Below are 25,369 nucleotides of genomic sequence, written 5' to 3' on the forward strand. Positions count from 1 at the left end.
AGGCAGGCGCCGGAAGTCGGCGGGCGGAAGCTGCTGGGGGGGGGATGTAAAATGGCGGCGGCGTTGGGCGCCTCAGTGCGGCTGCTGCTGCGGGAGGGGAGGTGAGACGAGTCATTATACGCACCTCGGAGGCTGCGGCCACCTTGGCATAGAGGAGGCCTAATCCCGCAGCCGCCTGCCTTAGCGCTCCTCCTCCCCCTTCTGCTGCCTTCATCCCATAATATTCTCCCCCCCTCCAACCCCGTGAAATGTTCCCTCATTAGAACCAGCGCTCCACCCCCTCCCCTCATTTCTTTTTATTAAATATCAGTGGGTGGAGTAGTAGGAATAAGAGTACCTCTGTGGACGTGCAGGGTGTCTTCAGCTTTCTCTCCGTCTCGCACATACATGCTTAGTTTACAGAGAGGGAAATTTAAAGTAGGAATGAGGAGAAAAATACGGATATGCTTAAAACTAATGTTATGAATGGCCAAGCATGGAGTAAAACTAATCAAATGCCAGCCTAACTGTGCGTGTGTAAGACTTTGTTGTTAAGTCGTGTCCGACTCTTCGTGACCCCGTGGACCACAGCACGCCAGGCCTTCCTGTCCTCCGCTCTCTCCCGGAGTGTGCTCAAGTCCATATTCATTGCATCGGTGAGACGGCATCTCATCCTCTGCCGTCCCCTTCTCCTTTTGCCTTCAATCTTTCCCAGCATCAGGGTCTTTTCCAGGGAGTTTTCCCTTCGCATTAGGTGGCCAGAATATTTGAGCTTCAGCTTCAGTATCTGTCCTTCCAATGAGCACTCAGGGTTGATTTCCTTTAGGATGGACTGATTTGACCTCCTTGCAGTCCAGGGCACTCGTAAGAGTCTTCTCCAGCACCACAGTTCTAACGCATCAATTCCTCGGCGCTCAGCCTTCCTTATAGTCCAGTTCTCACAGCCATACGTTGCTACTGGGAAAACCATAGCTCTGATTAGGCGGACCTTTGTCGGCAAGGTGATGTCTGCTTCTTACTATGCTGTCTAGGTTTGCCATAGCTTTCCTCCCAAGGAGCAAGCGTCTTTTAATTTCATGGCTGCAATCACCATCTGCGGTGATCTTGGAGCCCAAGAAAATAAAATCTGTCACTGCTTCACATTTGTGCTAATTTCTCTCTCGTTTTCATCCCCACCCCTGTTCTCTCTCTTGCTTCCCAGTCTTTCAAAATTTAGATAGCTATTATTATTATTATTATTATACCCTGCCTTTTCCCCAGTACTGGGATTCAAAGCGGCTTACAAAAATTAAAACATGAAAATATACAAAAGTTAAAATAGAAATTAAACAGTACAATTAAAATTATATTAAAACATGCACACCACTGCCCCATAAAATCTCCGCCTCTCGAAGAGACTTTGCTGTCTTCAGGCCTCTGCTCTACATGCTAGAATCCTGTACACACTTACTTGGAAGTCCTGTTGCACTCTATTTCTGAGTGAATGTGTTAAGGATTGTACTAGAGAACTCATTTTAAAAAATGGCAGGGGAGACCATATGCCATTCACATAATCTCTGGGTGAAGATCTTCAATAGTTTCCAAAATCCTCATATGAACTCCTAGGAAAGTTTAGTACTTTGTATCCACTTTGTCCACTTTGTATCAAATATGTATTACTACCTTTAAAAGCACTTCTAATTATTGGTAACATTTTCCTTAAATGGTTTGAAAGACAAATTTATATGTTGAGGCCACATGGGCTCCAGATGCTCAAGAAATTGAAAAATGTACACAGTCATATGTTGGGCTCACCTTTAAAGAATGAATCTGGCAACTAGAAACTTGAAATATTAGTCTCATTACTATCCTTTGTGTGATGTGTAACAAAAGAAGTTTTAACATGTATTCTTTTGCCCATAAAAAGCTTGGAAATGTTACTAGCAAGTAGCACTTCAGAAATGAGTAGCTGTCTTCATGTGTTCATTTAATCAAGCTAAAAGCTTTTTGCACAATAAGCTGCTTTTGATGAGCACTCACTTTTTTCCTCTTCATTAAATCAGTTTTGTTTAAATTACAGATCCAATGAAAGACTGCACATAAATTAGGGCTAAATAGAAGAATTCAAAGGTAGGTAGAATAAGGTTATCTGTAAAGATTCTATTGGAAAAATCTAAAGAGAGGATTTCATTTTGGTGTAATATGTAACAAAGAGAGCTGAATGTGTACCCCTACCTAGATATGTTTAGAAGTGGGAACAGTATTCTGTGTCACTCAGCTCTTTATGTAGTAAGCTTAGCAAGTGATGAAGTTTTGTGGACCTCTTTTATCATCCAGACAAAATCCTGGCCTTGCCTGCTTGGAACTAAGTCCCATTGAATTTTATGAGGCTTATTTCCAGGTAAGTGTGTATAGAATTGTAGCCCAAAATATGTTTTTTCTACATGTTTCCCTGATTTCACTGGAAGTTATATGCAGGATTCCTGCTCTGATTTGATAGCTCATTAGCATAATAAGAAAGTAAGTGGGTGGGTGTGTATTTAAACAATACAGTCAATAAAACCAAAGGGGGGCGGAATACAAAATAGAAACAATGAGGAAAGACCACCTATATAATGTGTTGCTGTAAGGTGGAAAGAAATGCTGCCAATTTTGCTTCCTTTATTTTCAGAATGACAGATACATTATCATGTAAGTGGCAAAAAGTTTCACATTTTCAGAAACATATCCTAAACTTCTTTTTTCCCTTATTAATCTCCTGCTTGCTGCTAAAACTTGTGATTTAGCCCTGAGCATGTACAAATGAATAGCATTTGAAAAATAAACTAGTCGACATCTCATTTAATGCGTGAGGCCACTTTGAAGCAGCCAGTGTGGTTCTTTCCACAGTGGTGAGGCGAGGTGGGGTTATGGGGAAGGGATCTGATACTGGAGTCCCCCTTCTGCGATCATAGCAATGTCTGTGGCCTCAGAGGGGGGACTCTGAAGAATCCTATGGACCCTGGGATGTTCTTCCGAGACCATAGGATTGCTTTCAGCTGGTGATGCTTTTTCTACCACTCACAGCCTTGCCATTAACAGTTCTACTTAATTCTGTGTGTCAGGCTGCAGTTAAAGATAAAGGAGAAGGTAAAGCTTAAAAAAAAGGCAAACCTAGTCAGATACAACCATTTTCCCAAGCCGCAAGCCTCTGCATATTGATATAGATCAAATGCCCATAGTGTTGTGCTACACCAGAGATCAAGAAACAACAACGTGTATTATGCATGCATTACCTGTAGAACAGTTCATTCCATTTGACTCGGGCAAATAAGCTACATGTTCTACAGTGGAAGGCTGAACACCTTATGCATGCTTCCCTACCCCTACATATTCCTAGGCATTCTTCAAAAAAAAAAAAAAATGGAAATCACCCTTAGTATAAAGCAAGTCCACATCATATTATTAATTTATAAAGTGCCTAAAAATGTTTAGGCACCATACTGAAATTAAAAACACGACAGTTCCTGCCTGCAGGCTCACAATTTAATAGACTTGAAACAAGAAGAAAAAGGAATGGAGAGGAGAGGAGAGGAGAAAGAAAAGCAAGACAATTCCAGTACCAATTCATGAAAATAGTTGCCTCATTCATCTTAGTGAATTTAGAATGGCTGCTAAGGAGAGAGTGCTAGGAGAGGAGAAGCCAAATGGCAGCTGATCCCTGTTAGCGTGATGGAGTGGGCATCATGATGTCCCGAAGTTACATTTTTATTGGCTCTCTAGTATGTCTACCCCATTTTATCTAGTTCAGCATTCTCTCTCTACTGGAAAATGGGGTGAGTGAGAAGGAGAAGCCCAAGATTGCCAGGAGAAAAATGGATTCTAAAACTGAAATTGTAAGCCAATATATCATATGTATAATACAACAGCAAAATAACAGCAAGCTGGAACAAGGCGTTTGTACATTTAACAATATCTGCGGGAAGAAACAATTATCGACCTCCAGTATGCTTCCATGGAAATCAAAGAAAATATGAAACGGCCTGGAAAGGGCTTGGGTTTCTGTCCCTGGGAAATAGAAGAACAAAGGCAGTTGATTCTCTACTGAGGATTACATTAGAAATATGTGAGTTCTAATCAGGCTGAACAGATTTACCCTGCGCCATAACACAGTATATAGTTGCTCTGTCACTAATGGAGAAACCCTTCCTAATTGCATGTGTTGAGTGCATGAATAAAGCCTCCATTCAGTAATGAAGGGTTCATGTGGAAAACCAAATCTGCATTGCATCATCACTACTATGCAATCTGTATGGCTTTCTAAAAATCGACTGTATCACTACTGTGTGGTTTTCTTAAAAAGTTATATGCCAAAGGTTGTTGTGTCTGTATTACTGCTTCTGGGCTAAATTTTCTTCACTACATTTTGAGTGGCTTCTTTGCAGAGTGATGGTCTAATATTTCACGTGTCTACCTGAGGAATCTCCATAGATTGCTAAGTGGTCGTGTGTGTGTATGTAATCTATATTTAAGTGGCTGTCTGTTGCCTGAAATACTGCCTTTCGTCATTGGCTGAATTGCTGTGGTGTGATGGAAGTGCCATAAATATGCTAACTGCTGAGGGGGAAATATCCGTTGCAGAATATCAACAGTGGTTGTGCGGAAAGGGAACTGAAAGGCTATGTGAGGTTAGGATGGAGTGGAGCAGGGAGGCTTTGGGGCTATTTCGGAAGGGGGGCTAGAAGGCAGAGGAGCTGAGGAACAGAGGAGCTTGGAGCCAGAATGGCAGAAGAAAGAAGGAGATGATAGGCAGTGTGCTGAGAAGCATGGAGCAGAAGAGATCCCAGGAGACGGGTAGGACTGTCAGCTCTTTTTTTGGCAGAGCTCCGTGGCCTCCAACAGCTGCATTCTAGGCTAGTGTTCAGCAAGTGAAAATTTCGCTATTGTTACATCTCCCTGCTAATAAGTTCAGCTGTTGATTTCTGAATATTGTGTTGCTGTTAAGAGGCACAGAAGCCCTGCCTCCCCCCACCCCCACCCTGAAGATTGGCATTTGTATGTGGAAGAAGCAGAGATGACTGGTTTAAAAGTTCAGACAAGGCGAGGGGGACAGGCTGGCACAGTGGCTGGGAACATATGGGAAACAGAGTAGATAAGAAGGCCAAGTTGGCAGGGGGTGCTAGATTTTCCATACAGATGTGAAATAGTTCAGTCTTTGTATGTGTTAAGATATTAAAAGCATTTTATGCCTTGTCATTATAGATGCTGCACTCACGAACACACCATAGTAGGTGCAGGGGAGAGAGGGACTATGGATGATATGATGTTTCAAAGTGATACTGTGCTGTCTGATGTCCACGTACACACCCCAAGCAGAAGGCATTTTATGGTTAGACTGAATGCTGTTGGCCAGCCAGGTAATGTAACCTGATATAGGCGAAAGTGGGTGGAACTTGTCACATGCATACGTTGGTAGAGATGCTGGCATAAGCACGTTTTGCCAGATGGTTGAGGCTTTCTGCAAACTGCACCCTCTTCTCTCTTAAGCAAAATGGTCAGGTCTTAATTGAGACATAGTACATGCTTCCTGACACTGTGTCGTGGAAAGAAAGAAAAAAATGGCTTTCAGAGAAAGATGCTTTCCCTAGTCAAGGCTGAATCTTGATGGCTGCTATTAATATGTAACCTTTATTCAGCACCAGATGTGGGTGCCAGGTGTCTTATGCGGTGTGGAAATGAAAGTCACTTTCCAAAGGGCTTATAGTAGGATTAAAGTCTGCAGGCTCCAGGGTCAAATGTGGTCCTTGCAGAAGCAAGAGAGGAAGACATGGATGTGACAAGTGGTCCACGTTTTGAGATGAATGGAGCCCTGGCCCACCACCATTCCTCTCTCCTACAAAAAATAGTTGCTGAGCAGGGCCTTGCTGACAGTTAATCGACAAGACAATGGGGAGTAAGAAGTTGGTATGAGAGAGGCATTTGGCACTGGAGGCTCAGGCAAAGTGAGGTTAGGGTAGTTCAGGAAGGTGTGAGCTTTGTGAAGAAAGAGACAGAACTGGCTTGGCATATACAGAAGGAGAGACTATTCCAGGCAGAGCAAGTAGCAGGGCAAATGGCAGAGGGAGCAACAGATCATCTTGGGCACAGCAGACAAATGGCAGAGGCAGAAGGGGAGTTATAATGGCAGAGAGATGGTGAGATTTAAACATACAGGTGCTTTATTGACTGCAGCTATTGGCCCCAGAGGGGGCTGTTCATCCGTATCAGATGCATTCATCAAGTTCAGTTAGGACTGGATTGCAGTGTACATCTGACTCTGAATGTTTGTCCATGTCAGCTGCTTTGTGGGATTGAAATGAGGGGCTAGAACGGGGGTGGGAAGCCTGCAGGCCTTGGCCTACTTTCATGCAAGTGGGGGAGCCCAGATGAGGGAGGAGGAGAAAAAGCCAAAAAAGGCTGAGCAATTGGAGGAAGTGTGGAAGCCTTCTGCTAGCTACTAGCTCAGATAACCGGCCAAAGCAATCCGTCTCTCCCCAAGCAGTCTGTTGGGCAAGGAGGAAGAGTGAAAGAAGGGGATGGCAAAGAAGGGGTGGCCCTGCCCACGTTTACTTCTGGCCCAACAGAAAATCCCCAAGGGAGTGCAGCCCTCAGCTGAAATAAGGTGTCCCATCCAAGGACTAGAACCTTGAAATCGTTGCAGAGCATGGTAGGAAGCCATGGCAGGGACATGACTAATGGCGTAATTATAGAAATGGAGAAGAGAGAATAATTCTTTTCCTGTCTTCTTTTACTGATTATTTATAAACCACTCCAGGAGCACTTTTGGCTGAGGAGCAGGATAAAAATACTCTAAATAAATAAACACTTTAGCAGAGGGATTTTGAATTATACATTCATAATACAAAATTCAGACATGTGGAGAAGGGCCTAGCCAAAACAGCAGGATATCATATACGAGGCCTATTAAATGGACAGATCTGGTGGTGGTGGGAATTATTTATAGAGTAAGGAAAGGTCTAGATTAGAACTGTTTTATGATATTTAGAAATTATTATGGTGTTCCTGTACTTACCTGTTAGGGTTTTGAAGATTTACAATGACTGTGCTTACGTTGCAGTGTGTGACTTCAAATTGTTGCCTCTTAGTATTTCTCTCGCAGTTTAAACTCCTTTTGGACAAAAACAATGGGAATTCTGAGAAGAACAAACGAGACTTTAGAAAAGAAAGCCTTAGACGCCAGGACAAATGTGGAGAGAAATTGAGTGTGGAGGATAGTACTGAGGATGAAGATTCTACAAGCAGCACTGAAAAGGAAGGCAACTCTTTGAAAGGAATTGAAGCTTTGTTGGATAAAGATGGGGATTTGGAGGTTGTCCGAAAGCCTCAGTTTCCTTACACAGAAGAGGAGGATCTTTCAAGGGACAAGGTGTGTCCCATCATTTTGACTAAAGGTGGGGATATCTTAGAAGAACAAGAGGAAGAAGACAGCTGCTGCGATGTTATTAAAATAGGTCAGTAATGCAGCATATGGATATGGCGTAACAATTCATATTTCATTATTCAGATGTACTTATGAGTACAGATGTGAGACCTCAATGTAGAGAACTATTGCCTATTACAGCCTTCCCCAACCTGTTGCCTCCAGATGGTTTGGACTATAGCTCCCATCATCCCAAACAATTGGCCACATTGGCTGGGGCTGATGAGAGTTGTAGTCTAAACCATCCGGGGGGCACCAGGTTTGGGGAAGGCTGGCCTGTTAGTTCTTCCTTCTCCCCCCCCCCCTTTTGTGGATAATGTAAACTATCCATAAAGTGTTTGCTGGTGATGCTGAAACCTACACAAAGCCCTTCACTTAACCCCTTCCTGTTGCTTTGCTGGCCGTTTGGACACTGATTTCCCTCTCTCATTCTTCACCCCATTGCAGCAAACCACATTACAACCCATTGCTGTGTCAGGCCAGTAGCATGAACCATTTATCCTAAGTTGTAGATGATGATGCATGTGGTTTCAGATTAAGACCGTGGAGCTGGGAGGGGGCTGAGCCAGACCCCAGCCATAAATCAGTCTTGGATGCTTGTAGGTGACCTGCGTCTGTACTCACCTATCACCCTGCAGTAGCTTATCCTAAGTCAAGTCTGGGGAATCATCAGCCTGTGGGCCAAATGCAGACCTCCAGGCCTCTCAGAGCAGACCTCTCCCTAGCCACACACCCTCACTGGTCCCACTCTGAGTTATGGATATTAGTTGTGCCATCACCCAAACTACAAAGCAGATGGAGGGAACTTTGCACGAGTTGGGGAAGGAGAATACCTGGTTGCAAATGGTTGAGGTAGAAGGGGTGGAGGTGGGGGGTATTCATTGCATACTGAACAAATTTGGAAGTCCCATCTGTAAGTCTATCGACTTTCTGCTCTGGCCGTGCCCACTGCTGGAATGTGGAACCCAACAAGTTTCAACCAAGGTAGTATGGACCTTGGCAGGAGAAAGGTTCCCCACTCTTGTCCTTAGTGGAAAGAACCTGATTTCCCTTGAGTGTACCTTTCTGAGTTTTATCAAAGGGACAGCTGTGCACACTTGTCGCCAATGTTACTAGTCCACAAATACGTTGGGGCTAGTTGTGTATAACAGAGGGTTGAATAATCACGACGCATAGCAAGATACCTGTATTTGCCACATAGCCAATACTCATTAGGGAGCTGCTTGGCAAATGTACCAGTTTAATGCATGCATTTGCCAACACACATACATGCATTACATTTTTACATCTAGACACAAAAGATTTTACAGGTACACCTTTAAAATGAAATGAATTAATTTCCTAACAAAGCCAGAAATCCCCATGAATTTTCCCATGAGACCAAGTGTGGTGTAGTAGTTAGGGAGTCAGATCAGGACTGGGAGGACCCAGGTTCAAATCCAGACTTGACCTTAAGCTCAGTTGGGGACTGTCGGGAGTGCCCTAGCTGCCTCTTGCAGCCCCCACCAATAGCCAACTCAGGACACAGACGATGAGGAATTCTTTCCAAGACTTTATTCCTTTATTTATGACTCTTTCAGATACTAATCACTAGCAACAAAGCAAGGAACAGCACTGGGGAAAGATAGCAGAGTAGCCTAAGCTCCAGGTAAGGCAGTTGGTCCCCGTTTGAAGGGGAATCACGGGAGGACTCTGAACTTATGGGCTAGGGAGAGATCCTCCCTCTTTCCCTTGGGTCCTCAGGACGCGACCGTTGTTTGAGCGCCAAACAAGCGCAATGCCTCCTTTTGGCGCCCTCCATCTGTCGCCGCTCCCTGCGTCTGCGCCGAGCGTCCAGCAAGCCCCCCTCCAGCGCTCTCTCACTGCCAGGGTCACTATCTCTCCCAGGAATGCTGGCAGGAGGAATCTCTGCCAGCTGCTGTGCCTATGAGAGATGAGCGAGCTCCTCTCCCATGGATTGCTGTTCTTCCTCAGAATCAGAACTGCTCTGGGGCTCTATGGGCTCAGTTTCCACCCTGACAGGGACCTTGGACCAATCGCTATCCTTCAGCCTAACCTACCTATTAGGGTTGTTGTGAGGATAAAATCGGGAGGAGATGTGTATGCCACCTTGAGCTCCTTGGGATTTTATGGATTACAGCATTATAATGTTGTAATCCATAAAAATAAATGATGTTTCAAATGTGTCTCAGGGGCCAGACAGACTATTATTTACCTTCCCTGGCTTTGTGATAATCATTTCTACAGTGTATTTCATGGAAAGGTTTAAAAACAAATTTACTATAATGGAAAAATTGCTTTTACAGAGCACACCATGGCAACCCCTTTAGAAGATGTTGGCAAGCAGGTGAGTAGCTTCTTTGCCATCCCTTCTTTTTATCCTTTGCCTGGCATTCACCATACTAACACTACCTTTTGCCTCTCATCTTGAAGGTCTGGCAAGGAGCCTTCCTACTTGCAGACTACATCCTCTGCAAGCAAGATTTGTTCAAGGATTGCACTGTGCTGGAACTTGGGGGTGGTACTGGGATTGTCAGTATGATCGTGGCAAAGGCTGCCAAGACCACTTATTGCACAGGTATCTATTTAGGACAATTATCTTTGGTGTTCAGAAGAGTAGCCCATCAAGCTAAGATGTTAAAAGCAGGAAATTTGAGAGAAGAGTGAAGTCGTTTGCTTTTTCTGTACTTGCTTTTTCATTTTCTTCATTCATCTTAAAGAGTTACAAATATTTGCTTCTCAAATGTTTCTAAGATATTGGTGAAGATCTACTGGACATGTGTGAACGAAATATTGCATTAAACAAGCACCTCACTGAGCCAGCAGGTAAAGGTCTGTATTTTGTATTTTTGCAGTTGGACAAAATCTCATTAGAATCCAAAACTCCCATATGAAACGTTTACATGTCCAAATGCAGCACATGTTCTGAACATTTCCTTCAGCCATTTCTACCTTACACATCTCAGGCTGCAAACCTAAACATGTTTCTTAGGGAGCAAGTACCTCTGAATGCAGTGGGACTGTTTGAGTAAACATGCATAGGATTGCACTGTAAATCAGTTTCAAACCTGTTTAATTATCAAGTCTCACAACTAAAAGAACCCTCAGTATTTGAGGAGTGATATTTCAACTGGTATGTGGCATTTAGGCTGCAATCCTATTACTTCCGCCCTTGATGCTCGGAGGCTATCAAGCATCCAGTGCAGAGGGGGAGGAGTGGTGGAGGCAATAATTGCCTTCCCGCTCTGCATTTTCACTAGACAGGCTTTTTTGCCCGTCTAGCATTTTGGAGGGGGAAGAGAGGAGGCTGGGGAGGCCTCAGGGTAGTTTGTATCCCAGCCTCTCCAGTCTCCTCCCCTCCCCTCCCACTGGAACATCCCCTTTGCCCCCTCTCCGAGGTTGTGTTCCTGATCTCAGAGATGCAGCCTGTGCAGTTCTTTCCATGCCAGCTGCAACAGGGAGGGCGGTTGGAGCACGGATTCTTGGATCCAAGCTCTGACCTCGGATCCAGGAATCTGAAGTATCCTATGCCCCCACCCCCGGACACTGTTTAGGGGTCATTGGATTGCTAAAATTTACGTATTTTAATCATTTCCTTGGATGTCACCTTGGGTGCTACTTCTGGAAAGACAATATATTTATGAATATACCCTGCGAATTGGAGTTATGTGGGAGAACAAGAAATCATGAACAGAGAATTATTAGTACCCTTCCAAGACTACAATTCCCAGGGTTGAAGGGCGGGGGCATGACATTTAAACCTCTGACTGTTCACTTAGTGTTTTTCCTGGTTTTTGGATTGGACTGCTGTAGGAATTTCCTTGTATCTCTAGCATTTTTTTTACCTTCTTAATGGATTTTTAGATCTGAATTGCCCTAGTTAACGTGATACCAGTTTACAATTTTGTTTATTTCCTAACTTATTTTACCCCAGTAGTCTATCCTCTAAAAAGTATTTGCCACTTATTTACTTATCCTTTTACTGATTTACAGGAAATAAAGTTAAAGTCAGAGTTCTGGATTGGCGGAAAGATGATTTCTGTACTGGTAAGCAGAAGCTTCTTAATAGTTGGATTTGAGGTTTTCTTTCCAGCCTGTTGAACTACTGATTTCACATACATAGAAGTCGCAATTTAAGGCCATGGCTTAGCTTTGGAATATGTGAGTAAGGGAGTTTGCTTCTGAGTATGTGCGAAGTACAATTCTCACATCACTGAATAAGCCATAATCTTCCTCCAACAATCTGGAGCTTGGAGATGTGGAGAGTCAGAGTTCAAAGGTGAAGTTGTTAGGAGCAACCCTAAATGTCCCTTGAGTGAAACACCACTCGGAGCTATTCTTCTTTTATATGATATACTGAGGAATGGGTATCAAAATGCAAAATGCCTTTTTGTCAAGTCTGAAGATGACTTGCATTAGTGCCATAAATATACATAGTACTTTACAAAGTATTATGGAACTGGAAAGTTTTGCTTGATTTCCTCTTCCCATACCTTTTTCCTTTTGTATTATGTTTTTTTAGGTTGTAAGTGTTTGGGTAGGACCTGGGTTTTTTAAAACGTTTGTGCAGTTTCTAAACAATTTTAGGTGCTTTATAATATATATTTTAATGTAGATCCTGAAAATTCCTACAGTTGGTCTGAAAAAGAAATTGCTGAGCTGCACGATCTCACCACTGTGATACTAGCTGCAGATGGTAAGAAAATACAACTGGAGATCTTATTGAAGAGCCAAAGATTCGCTGGTGGTTGTTAAAGCCCATGTTCCATGTGGATGTGTGTTGTTAATTCCTATTGCAGTAATTCTTTCAAGAATTCAGTACGTCATGTTATAGCCATAAAATGAGAAAACTGACTCAAAACTTGTCCATTCTAAAATATTGCTAATTAGGTACAATTGGAGAGAGATTTCAGATATGGCAGTCAAAATGAAACAAAAACACTTCCTCTGGATTTAACATGGTGATAAGGAAACCTCATGCAGAGCCTAGAAAAATTGGTAGGAATTATATTCAATAACGGAAATTACTAGCAATTGACACCAGGCACAAGCCACTTTTCCTATACAACACCCTTGAAATAAATAGGAGTTATGGAAGGGTTTAATACCTTTCTATGTAACAGCCCCCCCCCCCCCCCGGGTGATTTGTGCAATATTTCAGAATAGGACAATATTTGCAGAAGAAGGCTATTGCAGATACAGCAAGGCCAGATGGCAATTTTAGTAGACCAAAAGCCAAGGATATGTAGCACAATTTTGTGCATGTCTGCTCAGAAGTAAGCACTGGGGACTCGGGAGATCTGGGTTCTAGTGCCCACTCAGCCATGAAGTTCACTGGGTGACTTTAGGCCAATCAGTGACTCTCGGCCTAATCTACTTCCCAGGGTTGTTAGGATAAAATGGAGAGGAAAAGTATCATGTAAGCCACCCTGGGTTCCTTGCCAGAGGAAAAAAGGTGGGATATAAATGTAAGAAAATAACTATTACGTTCAATGGGACTTAGTCCCAGGTACGTGTGTATTGGATTACAGGCATAGCTGTTCAGTGCAAATCAACAAGTTAAATTCACTTCACCTGCCTTCCCAATTACAAAACTCCCATCTCTGCTCCTGTCCTGGACTACAGAACTGTCATAAGGAATTGAGGTATAGCACACTCTGTCATAGAATAGTTGGGTTGGAAGGGGCCTATAAGACCATCGAGCCCAACCCCCTGCTCAATGCAGGAACCCAAGTCAAAGCATCCCTGACAGGTGGCTGTCCAACTCTATCTTGAATATCCTAAAGGCTCAGGATGGATAACAAAATCTTTTTTCAAAAATCAGCTTTAATGCAGAAGTGTTTGTGCATGGACTTAAAATCCAGATGGTCCTGATGTTTGTTGTCTCTTTTTTGCAGTATTTTATGACGATGATCTAACAGATGCCTTTTTCAAAACACTGTACCGAATCACTAGCAACTTGAAAAACCCTTGCACCATCTACTTGTCAATAGAAAAGAGGTGAATGATGCCTTTAAATCTTGAGTGGAAAATATACCACAATATGATTAGTTTGTCTTGATTGTTGCTAATGCTAGAAATATTTACAGCTTGTGTGTGGATAGTCTCTTTGTTTCTCAGAACGTTCCCAGAGGACCTTCCAGTGCAAATTACTTAGTCTCAAACAACAGTTACACAGATGAGTATATATACATATGAGAAAACCATTATTTGGAGATTGCGGGAAACAATCACGGAAGCATTAAGTGGTTGTCGAGGACTTGTTCTTTCTGGCAGAAATTGTAGCACATCCTCAGGGCTCCAGAATACTGAAGTTCTGTTCAAAACCACTTGCAAGATACAGAGAAACGAGAGCTTATATAGACATGCATCTTCCCTGTGCTTAGCTTTGGGAGGTTACCCTTGATCAATCAATGGATACGCTCATGTATTGATGAATAGTGATTAGTGAAGGAACAGTCCTCCTGTTCTGACAGACTTATCCAGAGAATATTAATTCAGAAGTAAACGCCCTCTCCTGCAAGTGTGCTTAGGATTGCAGCCTAAGACAATATATAGGAAGGCTTTGCTAGGTACCATTGTCTGCATCTCCAGTTTAAAGGGTCACTGGTAGTTGGAGGGGAGCAGCCTAGGGGAGAAGTGAGAAAGAGTTCTGCTGGAGAGGTGGTGCCGGTTGGGACTGATCATATAATTGATTGGACTTGCTATAAAATAGCTTCCCTTAAAATTCCATTGGGGAGGAATATCTAATTAAAGAAGAAAGAGCTCTGAGACCTTGAAGCTTATAATAATACTTTGCATTTATATTCCGTGGAAATTCTTTGAATACTCTGAAGTGCTACATAAATAACCTTGCAGCAAACCTATAATACAGATTAGTACTATTATCCCCATAGATTTGGTTGGGGAAGAGACTGAAGCAGCCATTAACAAGTTTGTGGCTAAGAAGATACTTAAACCAAGGATTTCTGGCTCATGCTCTTCGCCGCCGACTACACCATTAGATGGGTTCTGTGAAATATTGCTAGTGGTCATTTTTATATAAAGGCGTAATTTAGGAACGGGGTACCAAATGAAGAAGAAAATCTCAGTTATTTATTTTGTGTATCTAGTTAACAGTGTGTTGTTAAACTAGGATGTGGTAAGGCCACCAGCTTAAATTACTTTAAAGGGGGATTGTCATAAAGAACAAGGCAATCAGTGGCTACTAGGCATGGTGGCTGTATGCTACCTTCAGGAACAAAGGCACCGTGCCTCTGAACACCAGTCATGGGGGAACAACTGGGAGAGGGCTATTGCCCTCACGTCCTGCTTGTGGGTTTCCTGTAGGCAGCTGGCTGGCCACTGTGGGAAACAGCATGCTGGCCTTCGGTCTGATCCAGCAGGGCTCTTATTGTGCTCTTAAGTTACAAGCAGGTTTTCAGTGCCATCATAGGGGTTTTATTTCTCCCCTCCAATTTAACGTCTTTCTATTGATTTTACTTTGTATCAATTTTACCTTGTGCTGATTCCTGAGGTAGAATACAACTGACGGTTCAGCCACAAGGTGAGCGAAGGGGCTTAGTTCTTGAGATATCTACAAGTAAAGACTTCTTTAACTAGAGGCAGCATCCTCAAACAACCCACAGGGGAGTCCAGCCTATAAATGCCAGAGGGTTTGTTGGGTCCTCTGAAGGTTTTTACCACAATACAGGAAAGCATTTGCTGTCACGTTAATTCAAGGTATGAAGTCATTTGCTGACATCCTTGGGGGAAAATGCAATTGCTTCTGTTTGAATATAAACACAAGTCTTATAAAAATAATTTGAGATACTTTAAATGGTTGTCTCTTTTGCCAGGCTCAACTTCACCTTAAGACACATGGATGTTGTGTGTGAAGCATACAGTCACTTTCGAAGTACCTTGAATGACCTGCTGAATATCAGAGATGGCAAAATGAGATACACCGTTGAGCCTGTTCAACTCTCCTTTCCTCAATATATTGTTTATGAGAGGGTTGAGCAGTTGGTGGGTACCACTGTCTGACAAACTAAATAACCCTCTGCGTAGTTCTCAATTTAATCATAGTAGTGAGACAAGATTGAATAATTCATATTGTCTTGTAATTCTCTGCCTGGCTGAGTTCAGCAGCAGTAAATTGTGCAATTTGCTTTTATCTTCACTGGCCACTAATTTCTTACGCATACAGATAGAGAATGAAGGGTGAAGATGAAAGCAGGCATAGTTTTTTAAGATATTGAATGTTTTATTCTTTCTTGTAAACTGCCTTGGGAACATGATTAAAGGGCAGGATAAAAATACCTAAAATAAGAACAATCACAGTAGATCCTTCACCAGTGTATAAGTGCACATTTGCAACTTGTGTTACAAACATACATAGCAGCATATCAGACACTAAGTCTTCTGTCTTGCCTTGCTTTTCATGTCTGCTTTGTTCTGTTTTGATGGCACATGGATGAACCTATATATGAACAAACATACATCAAGTTACTGAAAAAAGTGCAAACATTTTTAAAAGTTACAGAACTGCTTGTTGGTGACGTCGCAGGCACTAGGCCAATAGGCCAGTGTTTTCCTATTCAAGCTGAACCAGTCTCAAAACCTACAGAGCTGGTGTTTCCAAGCTCATCCTAAGGGAGAGCATTTTACATTTTACAGCAGAGATGCTATCAAACGGCCTCTGCCACTTTTAAAATGTTAAAAGAGAGAGTGACTGACCATGTTTGCAAATTATGGCTGACCCTGGAGGGCTGGAGGCGAGTCCCAGTCCATCACTTTGTTTGCTTTACCAGAACGGTGAAAAGTGAGGCATTTTGTATTGTTTTTGCACCTACTGAGCTATGTCAAAGTATACAGTCAGGGCAGAAATATTGGAACAAGGATAACTGTTTTGGCAGTTGGCCTTTGTGCACCACCACATTGAAGTTGAAAGGAAACACACCCAGATGGGAGCGAAGTCAGGACTTTCAGCTGTAATTCAAGGGGTTTGACAAAAGTGGGGCACTAACCATTCAGGAAGGACAGCCAGTGGCATACACACACACACATCTTTGGTGGCCCATAAGTAATGGAACGAATGGCTAACAAGCAGCTGCATGGCCAGATGTGGCCTGTTTCCTGGGCACCCCATGACCAATCAAGCAGAGAAAAGGCCTGGAGGTGTTTCTGAGTGTTACATTTGCATTTGGCAGCTGTTCACTGGAACTCCCAACATGAGGTCCAAAGAGGTGTCCATGCGAGTGAAGGAGACCATCATTAGGCTGAGGAAACAAAATAAACCCATCAGAGAGGTAGCAAAAACATTGGGAGTGGCCAACACAACAGTTTGGAACATCCTCAAAAAGAAGGAATTAACTGGCAAGCTCAGCAACAGCAAAAGGCCTGGAAGACTATGGAAGACAACTCAAGTGGATGACCGCAGAATTCTGCTCATGGTGAAGAGGAACCGTTTCACAACATCTAGCAAGGTCAAGAACGCTCTTGCGGAGGTAGGCATGTCATTGTCAACATCTACCGTCAAGAGACGGCTTTATGAACGTAAATACAGAGGCTTCACAACAAGGTGCAAACCACTGGTAACGCTCAAGAACAGACAGGCCAGATTAGCCTTGGCCAGCAAACACCTAAAAAAGCCTGCCCAGTTCTGGAATAAGATTCTTTGGACTGATGAAACCAAGATTAACTTGTGCCAGAATGATGGGAAGAGAAACGTATGGAGAAGGAAAGGAACAGCTCATGATCCAAAGTATGCCACATCATCTGTCAAACATGGTGGAGGCAGTGTTATGGCATGGGCATGTATGGCTGCCAATGGAACCGGGTCGCTGATGTTTATTGATGACCTGTCTGCTGATAAAAGCAGAAGGATGAATTCTGAAGTATATAGGGCTATACTTTCTGCTCAGATTCAGCTGAATGCTGACAAACTGATAGGACGCCGCTTCATATTGCAGATGGATAATGACCCAAAACATACAGCAAAAGCTACCCAAAAGTTTCTCAAGGCAAAGAACTGGGACGTTCTTCAATGGCCAAGTCAGTCACCTGATCTCCACCCAATAGAGCATGCTTTTCACTTACTGAAGAGAGCACAGAGGGCAGAAAGACCCACAAGCAAGCAGTAGCTGAAGGCAGCTGCAGTAAAGGCCTGGCAAAGCATCTTGAGGGAGGAAACTCAGCATTTGGTCATGTCCATGGGTTCCAGACTTCAGGCAGTCATTGACTGCAAAGGATTTTCATCCAGGTATTAAAGGCGATCCTTAAGTTTGAAATGATGTTGGTTTGTTCCATTACTTATGAGCCACCAACAATGGGTGTGTGTGCATGCCACTGGCTGTACTTCCTGAATGGTTAGTGCCCCACTTTTGTCAAGCCCCTTGAATTACAGCTGAAAGTCCTGACTTCGTTCCCATCTGGGTGTGTTTCCTTTCAGCTTCAATGTAGTGTACAGAGGCCAACTGCCAAAACAGTTATCCTTGTTCCAATATTTCTGGCCCTGACTGTATCATTTTCTGGTTTTCAGTCAGCCTTCCTACACTGATTTCTCTGCCATGGGACCCATGTGCATGGCATAGGATTCTGTGGCATGTTCTCTGCCAGGAGAACTGACAGTCCACCTTGGAGCACACATAACGCTCCTTCTAAGGGTATGTGTTGGAAGGGTAATATCAGTTGTGGGGAGCATGATGCTACTTTCAGAGAGGATAAATATAGACAAACTGGAAAGCATCCACCATAGATCCACCAAGAGAGAAAGCGTTGCAAGATGCTGGAAAAGATTATTCTTAAGAAAGCCCAACATGTTCCACCCAACTTCTTCAGGGGCTATAAAACAGAAACTAGCTTTAAAATTGTCTTCAGAGAAGTCTGAAAGATTTGGCTCCAACTCTGTAACTAGCAGGTTATTATGGCCCTTAAAGAAAGCCCTGAAAAATATCAAGGCTGAAATGCGTTGGGCTTTCTTAAGAATAAAGTAATCTTTTCTAGCCTTTCAGAGAAGCTCATCTGCCATTGCTGATCATCTCATTTAGGAAACACCTGCTAAATTCTGAAGGAAACCTAGGCTTCCCCAGAATGCAGTTTTAAAACCCTTGTAACATAATCCAGTACAGAAAGCACATCCAAAACTCAACTTACAAAAACGTAGGAAGGAAAAGTAGCATCAAATAAAGGAAGGGCGCAATCCTATGGCCGCTGGACAGCTGCTAGATGGCCATAGGATTGTTCAGTTCCCAGAAAACCACTTCCCTGCCCCTTCCCCTGCCACCTTGTAGGCGGTGCAAATCGTCTCTGGGCTCGGAAGAGCAGCACAGAGCGGGGGGAAGGGGGCGTTCCTGGGGGAGTGAAGTGTGGAAGTACCAGTACGATGCTTACTATGCGTTGTCCAGCCCGCTCCAAAGTCCTGCAGCTAGACAGCCGAAATCAGCCCCCTAGCCACAAATGCAGGGTAGCCAGAGCACAGAGGAGAAGATCCCTCCGTATTCCTCCCACCATGCATTGGATATGATTGGTCCTGGAACCTAAAATGCTTGCATTCAGGAACCAGCAAGAATTTCTGCCCTCATTGACCTGATCTCTTCTTCCTGGTGTATTTTACAGCAATGTAAAGCATATGCAGTAACTAACATCGTGATCCTATGAATGTTCACTCAAAAGCAAGTCTCACTGTGCTCAATGAGGCTTACTCTCTGATAAGTGTGGATAGGACTGCAGTCTGAGTCTATCAACCAAACAGCCTAACACATTATAGGGTATTTTAAAAAAAAAAATTATGGTAAAATTTTATTGTTTTAAATTGTTTTATGGTGGGTTGTACATCGCCCAGAGTGGCTGGGTGACCAGTCAGATGGGCGATTAATAAATTTAATAAATAAATAAATAAATACATCTTTGCAGATTACAAAAAAAATAAAGTATTTGTGTGGAAGCAAAAAAGTATGTATTGGTGTAAAATACAACAATGGCTGCCTAAAACACTTTTCATGAACCAAGAGTCAAAACTTCTCTTCATCTTGTAGGACTGGATAGATAAGCTCTTCTTGCTCTTATCTCAAAACCTAAGTCCTTCAAGATAAACATTATATTAAAGGATGCTTCCATAGAATGATGATTTATGTGTTTTGTCTGTTTAGTGTATTTTTCCCACTTTCCAGATAATTGTCTCCCAAAGCAGCTCACATCAGTAAAAAAAAAAAAAGAGAGAGGGAGATGGCCCTGTCACCAGGCTTAAAAACAAAAAAGATAAGACAATGAGGGAAGTGGTGTGAAGGGAAAAGGCAGAGGAGGGATATCAGTTCTTCATGATCAGAACAAAGTAATAAGTTGTACAGGGGCATTTATATCCAGTCTGGGCCAGGCTGATCTTTTCCTTACTGGTGTTTTTGCACTGAATAGCAATTGGTGGCTCTTGTTTCTTTGGCTGAGGGATGGAGCCAGGCCAGAGTGCTGTTGCCCCTTCTGCAGTCCCCAAGCAACAGGAAGTAGTACCTGAGCTATTTTTGGTAGGGAGGGGGAAGCAACTTCCTTGCAGCCATTTCTTTGCTGGCTGACGTTTGGGTCAGGTTGGTCTCCCCATCGCCTTGAAGGTGTTCCTGGGAAGGAAGGAGTACAGCCTCCTGGTGGCCCCAGGTCCCCTGGCTGATTGCAGAAGCCAGAATGTGCTTCCCTTTCCATAATTATAATCATGATGCAGTCAAGTTGTAAGGGCAAAGGAAGAATGCCCACTTTTTTAAAAAAAATGTTCCGTTTTGATTAAAATTCTGCTAATAAGGCTGATCAATTTTGAATATTCTCTTCTTGACAGGAGTTATGGAAGATTACTGCTGAAAGAAGTGTCCCCGTCCCCCCCACAAAGGATTGAAATAGGACATGAGGACGTTTGTACAGAGTAATTTCCCTGTAGGGTTCTGTCCAAAATTATCCTCTGAATGGAACGAGGAATCAAATTGATTTCGGGTATGTGTTAGAAGCGGATTAAATATATACATAGCAATTATAGGTTGGTTGTGATTTATGAATAATATTAATCATTATATGCTTGATTTGTGTTCCAACAACATATTCTATTCCAGAAGACGGACAGTTTTGGATATGCAGCAATAAGGAGGGCCAGGAAGATTTGCTCCCCAGGGAGCAGTGCTGGTGGCCAAGTCCCTCGCTCCTATTATGCCAATCACATTATTATAACAAAGAGGTTTGTGGTACCTTAAAGATGAACAGATGTATTGTGGCACAGGTTTTCTGGGACTAGCACCCACTGCATCAGACGCATACAGTGTTACCTTCTGCATGCATCTGATGAAGTGGGCTTTAGTCTGTGAAAGCTTTTTGGCATAATAAATCTGTTAGTCTTAAGGTGCCACAATCACACCTGTTGTTCTTGCTGCAAAACAGACTTACATTGCCACCCCTCTGGAAACCATTTATTATATTTTCTACCCTGTATCTAAAGCTGTACGTTCTGCATTGCTAAAATTCTGGGCCAAGGTAACCTTCATTCTGTAGGAAGGAAAGTCAAATGTTGCTGTCTTTTATGTGTCTTAAGCAAAATTGTGCAATTGGCTTGTTTTATGTAATTGTATTTGTTTCTGCTCGGCATGGAGAGTAACAAGGAGCTTTGTGGGGCATTGAAGCCATGTCCCTGGACTACAGGAAATCCTGTTCAACCCCATTCTTATTTCTGAGAATTCGCCAGGCATTACCTATCCTTGGAAGTACGAAGGACGTCCTTTAAGCCAAGATGTTCAGCATGCTAAATTCTATGTCCAGTAACAAATTTCTGTGTGGTAAAGCTGAACCTCTGGTGCAGGACGACTGCAGGAATGACTCCACTTTTCTGAAACTCCAGCAATGGGGTTTGTAGGACCTGGGGAAGCTACCTGAAACTGGTGACGTAATCCATGAGTCCGTGTCTTTAGAGTGTTTGGACTAAGACTCTTGAGAATCAGGAGGCTCTTGTCTACCCTAGAGCCTTCCAACGGGGCGGAAGAGCTTGGAGAATAGCCTCAGGGCCTGGAAGATTGAGGGGTGGGGGAACGGGGCGGAAGAGCTTGGAGAATAGCCTCAGGGCCTGGAAGATTGAGGGGTGGGGGAACGGGGCGGAAGAGCTTGGAGAATAGCCTCAGGGCCTGGAAGATTGAGGGGTGGGGGAACGGGGCGGAAGAGCTTGGAGAATAGCCTCAGGGCCTGGAAGATTGAGGGGTGGGGGAACGGGGCGGAAGAGCTTGGAGAATAGCCTCAGGGCGTGGAAGATTGAGGGGTGGGGGAACGGGGCGGAAGAGCTTGGAGAATAGCCTCAGGGCCTGGAAGATTGAGGGGTGGGGGAACGGGGCGGAAGAGCTTGGAGAATAGCCTCAGGGCCTGGAAGATTGAGGGGTGGGGGAACGGGGCGGAAGAGCTTGGAGAATAGCCTCAGGGCCTGGAAGATTGAGGGGTGGGGGAACGGGGCGGAAGAGCTTGGAGAATAGCCTCAGGGACTGGAAGATTGAGGGGTGGGGGAACGGGGCGGAAGAGCTTGGAGAATAGCCTCAGGGACTGGAAGATTGAGGGGTGGGGGAACGGGGCGGAAGAGCTTGGAGAATAGCCTCAGGGACTGGAAGATTGAGGGGTGGGGGAACGGGGCGGAAGAGCTTGGAGAATAGCCTCAGGGCCTGGAAGATTGAGGGGTGGGGGAACGGGGCGGAAGAGCTTGGAGAATAGCCTCAGGGCCTGGAAGATTGAGGGGTGGGGGAACGGGGCGGAAGAGCTTGGAGAATAGCCTCAGGGACTGGAAGATTGAGGGGTGGGGGAACGGGGCGGAAGAGCTTGGAGAATAGCCTCAGGGACTGGAAGATTGAGGGGTGGGGTGGTTAAGAGTGTCAGATTACTCATGGGGAGACCCACTTTCAAATCCACTCGGCTACGAAGTTGATTGGGGGACCTTGGGCCAGTCACTGCTTCTCAGCCTAACCTACACTGCCTCGAACTCCTTGGAGAAAAAGAGAGCATAAATGCAAATCGGGTGGGCACCTGTGGGAGCTAAGAGCCATTGTTGGGCCACCACTCCTGTGAGCCGCACTGAGAAAGAAAATGTTAAACATTTTTTTAAAATAAATAAAAATTCCCAGTTTGCTCCTGAAATTCTGTGGCAAATTGCCCCATCACACTCGGTAGTGTTAAAAAGGTTAAATTTAGCTTCTTTTGCAAGCAAAATTTGATCCGTTTAGCTCTCTTTAGCTGCTAAGGAGCGCCATTTTGTTTATTAAAAAAAACCCAGCCCAGAAGTTCATTGTCCTCATCACAATAAGTAAGCCATGGCCAGGGGCAAGGAAAATTAAGGCACTCAGTATGAAGGCAGATAGGTCGAACACTACAGTGTGCTGTTGAGCATGAGTCAGGAGTCTTCTGACTGTCATTAAGGACAGTGGTTGTGTGTGGCAGTTCATGGGTACAAGAGACCCATGACTGATATCCCATATTAGTCCTACTTCGGGTAGAGCCATTGAAATTACTGGGACTTAAGTTAGTTGTGAGTAACTTAAGTCTCATTCATTCCACTAGGTCTACTCTTAAGTAGGACTAACATTGGATACTTCCCCATATCTCCAACCCCAGTTTCTTAGGCCAACCTCGTTTGTGGTACCAGGATCTGGGATACGCGCTCAGCAGCATGCCTGGCCTGAGAGAGAAGAGTACACCTGTTACATCCGGGTTTGGGCATTATGCAACCCTGTCTATACTCTCTATTTTGACTAAAGAATGTCACAATTCAGTAGGAGTAGCAGGAATGAGTATAATCGGTGTAATATGTATTCCAGACATTTCTGGAAACCCTTTTTTAGCAAACAGAAGCAATCTAGCTCTGGACTCTACAAAATATCAGCCATTTTCTCACCTGGGATATAAGAAAGGTGTTGCTTTTAAATGATTTTTAATGGTGTCTCTCAGCGGGACCTTGCAGATCATTTGTTTTTATGAAATGAAAGGATTGTCGCATTTTCAGCACACCAGTCACAGTATTTTGTACCATGGAGGCTGTGAGAAGCTTTCAGAAGAGCATGAACAGTTCACCACTAGATGTCACTATGACCTGATTGAAGACATGATATTACAGTAGGGATGTACGAAAGGGACTTTACCTTGTCTCGCAGCTTTTTTTGCGGTGGGGGGGAGGCGCTTCACTTCTCCCCCCGAAGTTCATGCGAGCGGGGGGTGTCTTCCCGCCTCGCCCGGCTGAAATTCAGGCTGGGGGGGAGGCTTCCCGCCTCGCCCCCGGCCGAAATTCAGGCCGGGGAGAAGCGCCCCGTTTCCCCGGCCGCGAACTTCAACAGAAAAGTAAAAAAAACAAAAAACGCCCCGTGATAGGCTACATGACGATTAACGTAGCCTATCACGGCTAGATCTGCAAAGTCAGCCGTGATAGGCTACGTTAATCATCACATAGCCTATCACGGGTGACTTTAAAAAAAAAAAGCGCGTACGCAAATGGCGGCCCCCATAGGGAGCCGCCATTCGCGTTCCTTATTTGGTCGCTGTAGTCTACGTAATCTTTACGTAGACTACAGCGACCAAATAAGGAACGCGAACAGCGGCTCCCTATGGGGGCCGCCATTAGCCGTACGCGCTTTTTTTTTTTTTTTAAAGTCAGCCGTGATAGGCTACGTGACGATTTACGTAGCCTATCACGGCTGACTTCGCAAATCTAGCCGTGATAGGCTACGTTAATCGTCACGTAGCCTATCACGGGGGCGTGGGGTTTTTTTTACTTTTTTTGGAATGGTGGCGGCGGCAGCCGGTCAAAAGACCGGCTGCCGCCCCTGTCGAAGCCCTGCTGAACCGCCGCTGCGACCCACCACCAGGAGCGACATTCGGGAAAGGTAAGTCCCATCCCGGGGGGGCAGAGAATTTCTCCCCGAAACTACTTCGGGGGTCTGAATACGTTGGCACTCGGCCCCCCGAAGATTCGGCGAGAAATTCTCTGACACCCCTATATTACAGCTGCTTTCCCCAACCTGGTGCCTTCCACAACTCCCAGCATCCCCAGCATTGGGAATGATGGGAGTTGTCCAACACATTTTGAGGCACCAGGGTATGGAAGGCAGCAGTAACAAAGAATAGTGGCCTTGGGCAACTTACTTGTGAGTATTCTGTCGTTGATCTTTGCGGCTGCAAGACTCCAAAGAACAGCAGCAGAGTATTCGACCCAGAATGAGAAGAGATTGCTGCCTCTTCTTCCAGGAGGTCTCTGTGTGGTGCATATGCACCCTAGCTTTGCCGATAAACATGCTTTGAAGGAATTGGCAAGTGAGGATTTTCTCTCTTTGCCACTTCATAACCTGCTTGATTGCAAACATAAAAGCATACGAAGGGAGCAATCCTATGGATGCTAGACAGTGGCTAGACGGCCATAGGATATGGTGTTATCTGGGAACCAACCTCAGAGCCCGCACACTGAGGTCATTCCCGGAGAACCGACCTCCCCCCACTTCCGCACTGCCTCAGAGGCAGCGCAGAACACCCCATCCTCCGCACTCGCAAGAGGAGCACGGAGCGGCTGGAAAGGGGCGTGTTTGGGGGCGTTCTGGAGCAGGGAGGGCGGAAATGCCTGTATGACGCATCCTATGTGTCGTACAGCAGCCTCCTTCCCCACTTTGTGCTCCCGTGGCTAGACAGCCACAATCTGCTGTCTAGCCAAAAATGCAGGGCAAGAGAAGCATGGAGGGAATGATCCCCTCCATGCTTTTCCTGCCCTGCTTTGGATAGGCGGTCGCCTCTGAGTTCAGAGGCGGCCACCTATCTGGATAGGATTGCGCCCTGAGAGGTAGCTAGTCCACAGTAAATGATCTCATGTAATAGGCCCATCTTGTGTCAGAAATGCCAGTGTTTTCCTTTGGAAAGGTTCCAGCTAGGCTTCTCTTGGAAGAGATTTGATTGCACGGTAGTTTTCAAAGAGCTAAGATCTAGCAATTTGATTTT

General features: G+C 44.4%; 1 protein-coding gene across 1 annotated transcript; it reads left to right on the plus strand.

Annotated features, from left to right (window-relative positions):
• Nucleotides 1-35: 35 nt before the first annotated feature.
• Nucleotides 36-20,428, plus strand: METTL22 (methyltransferase 22, Kin17 lysine). The gene is given in 15 exon segments (XM_084818896.1): nucleotides 36-101; nucleotides 2,039-2,088; nucleotides 2,630-2,649; nucleotides 5,200-5,354; nucleotides 7,083-7,448; nucleotides 9,724-9,764; nucleotides 9,851-9,995; nucleotides 10,172-10,243; nucleotides 11,411-11,464; nucleotides 12,033-12,113; nucleotides 13,315-13,417; nucleotides 15,256-15,424; nucleotides 20,220-20,245; nucleotides 20,247-20,292; nucleotides 20,294-20,428. Coding segments are annotated over 12 exon segments (1,281 nt in total). The 5' UTR covers nucleotides 36-101; nucleotides 2,039-2,088; nucleotides 2,630-2,649; nucleotides 5,200-5,248; the 3' UTR covers nucleotides 20,366-20,428.
• Nucleotides 20,429-25,369: the final 4,941 nt, after the last annotated feature.

This window comes from Heloderma suspectum, chromosome 12 (assembly GCF_057233095.1).
Source record: "Heloderma suspectum isolate Gila_16-S chromosome 12, 16-S_ref, whole genome shotgun sequence".
NCBI lineage: Eukaryota > Metazoa > Chordata > Lepidosauria > Squamata > Helodermatidae > Heloderma > Heloderma suspectum.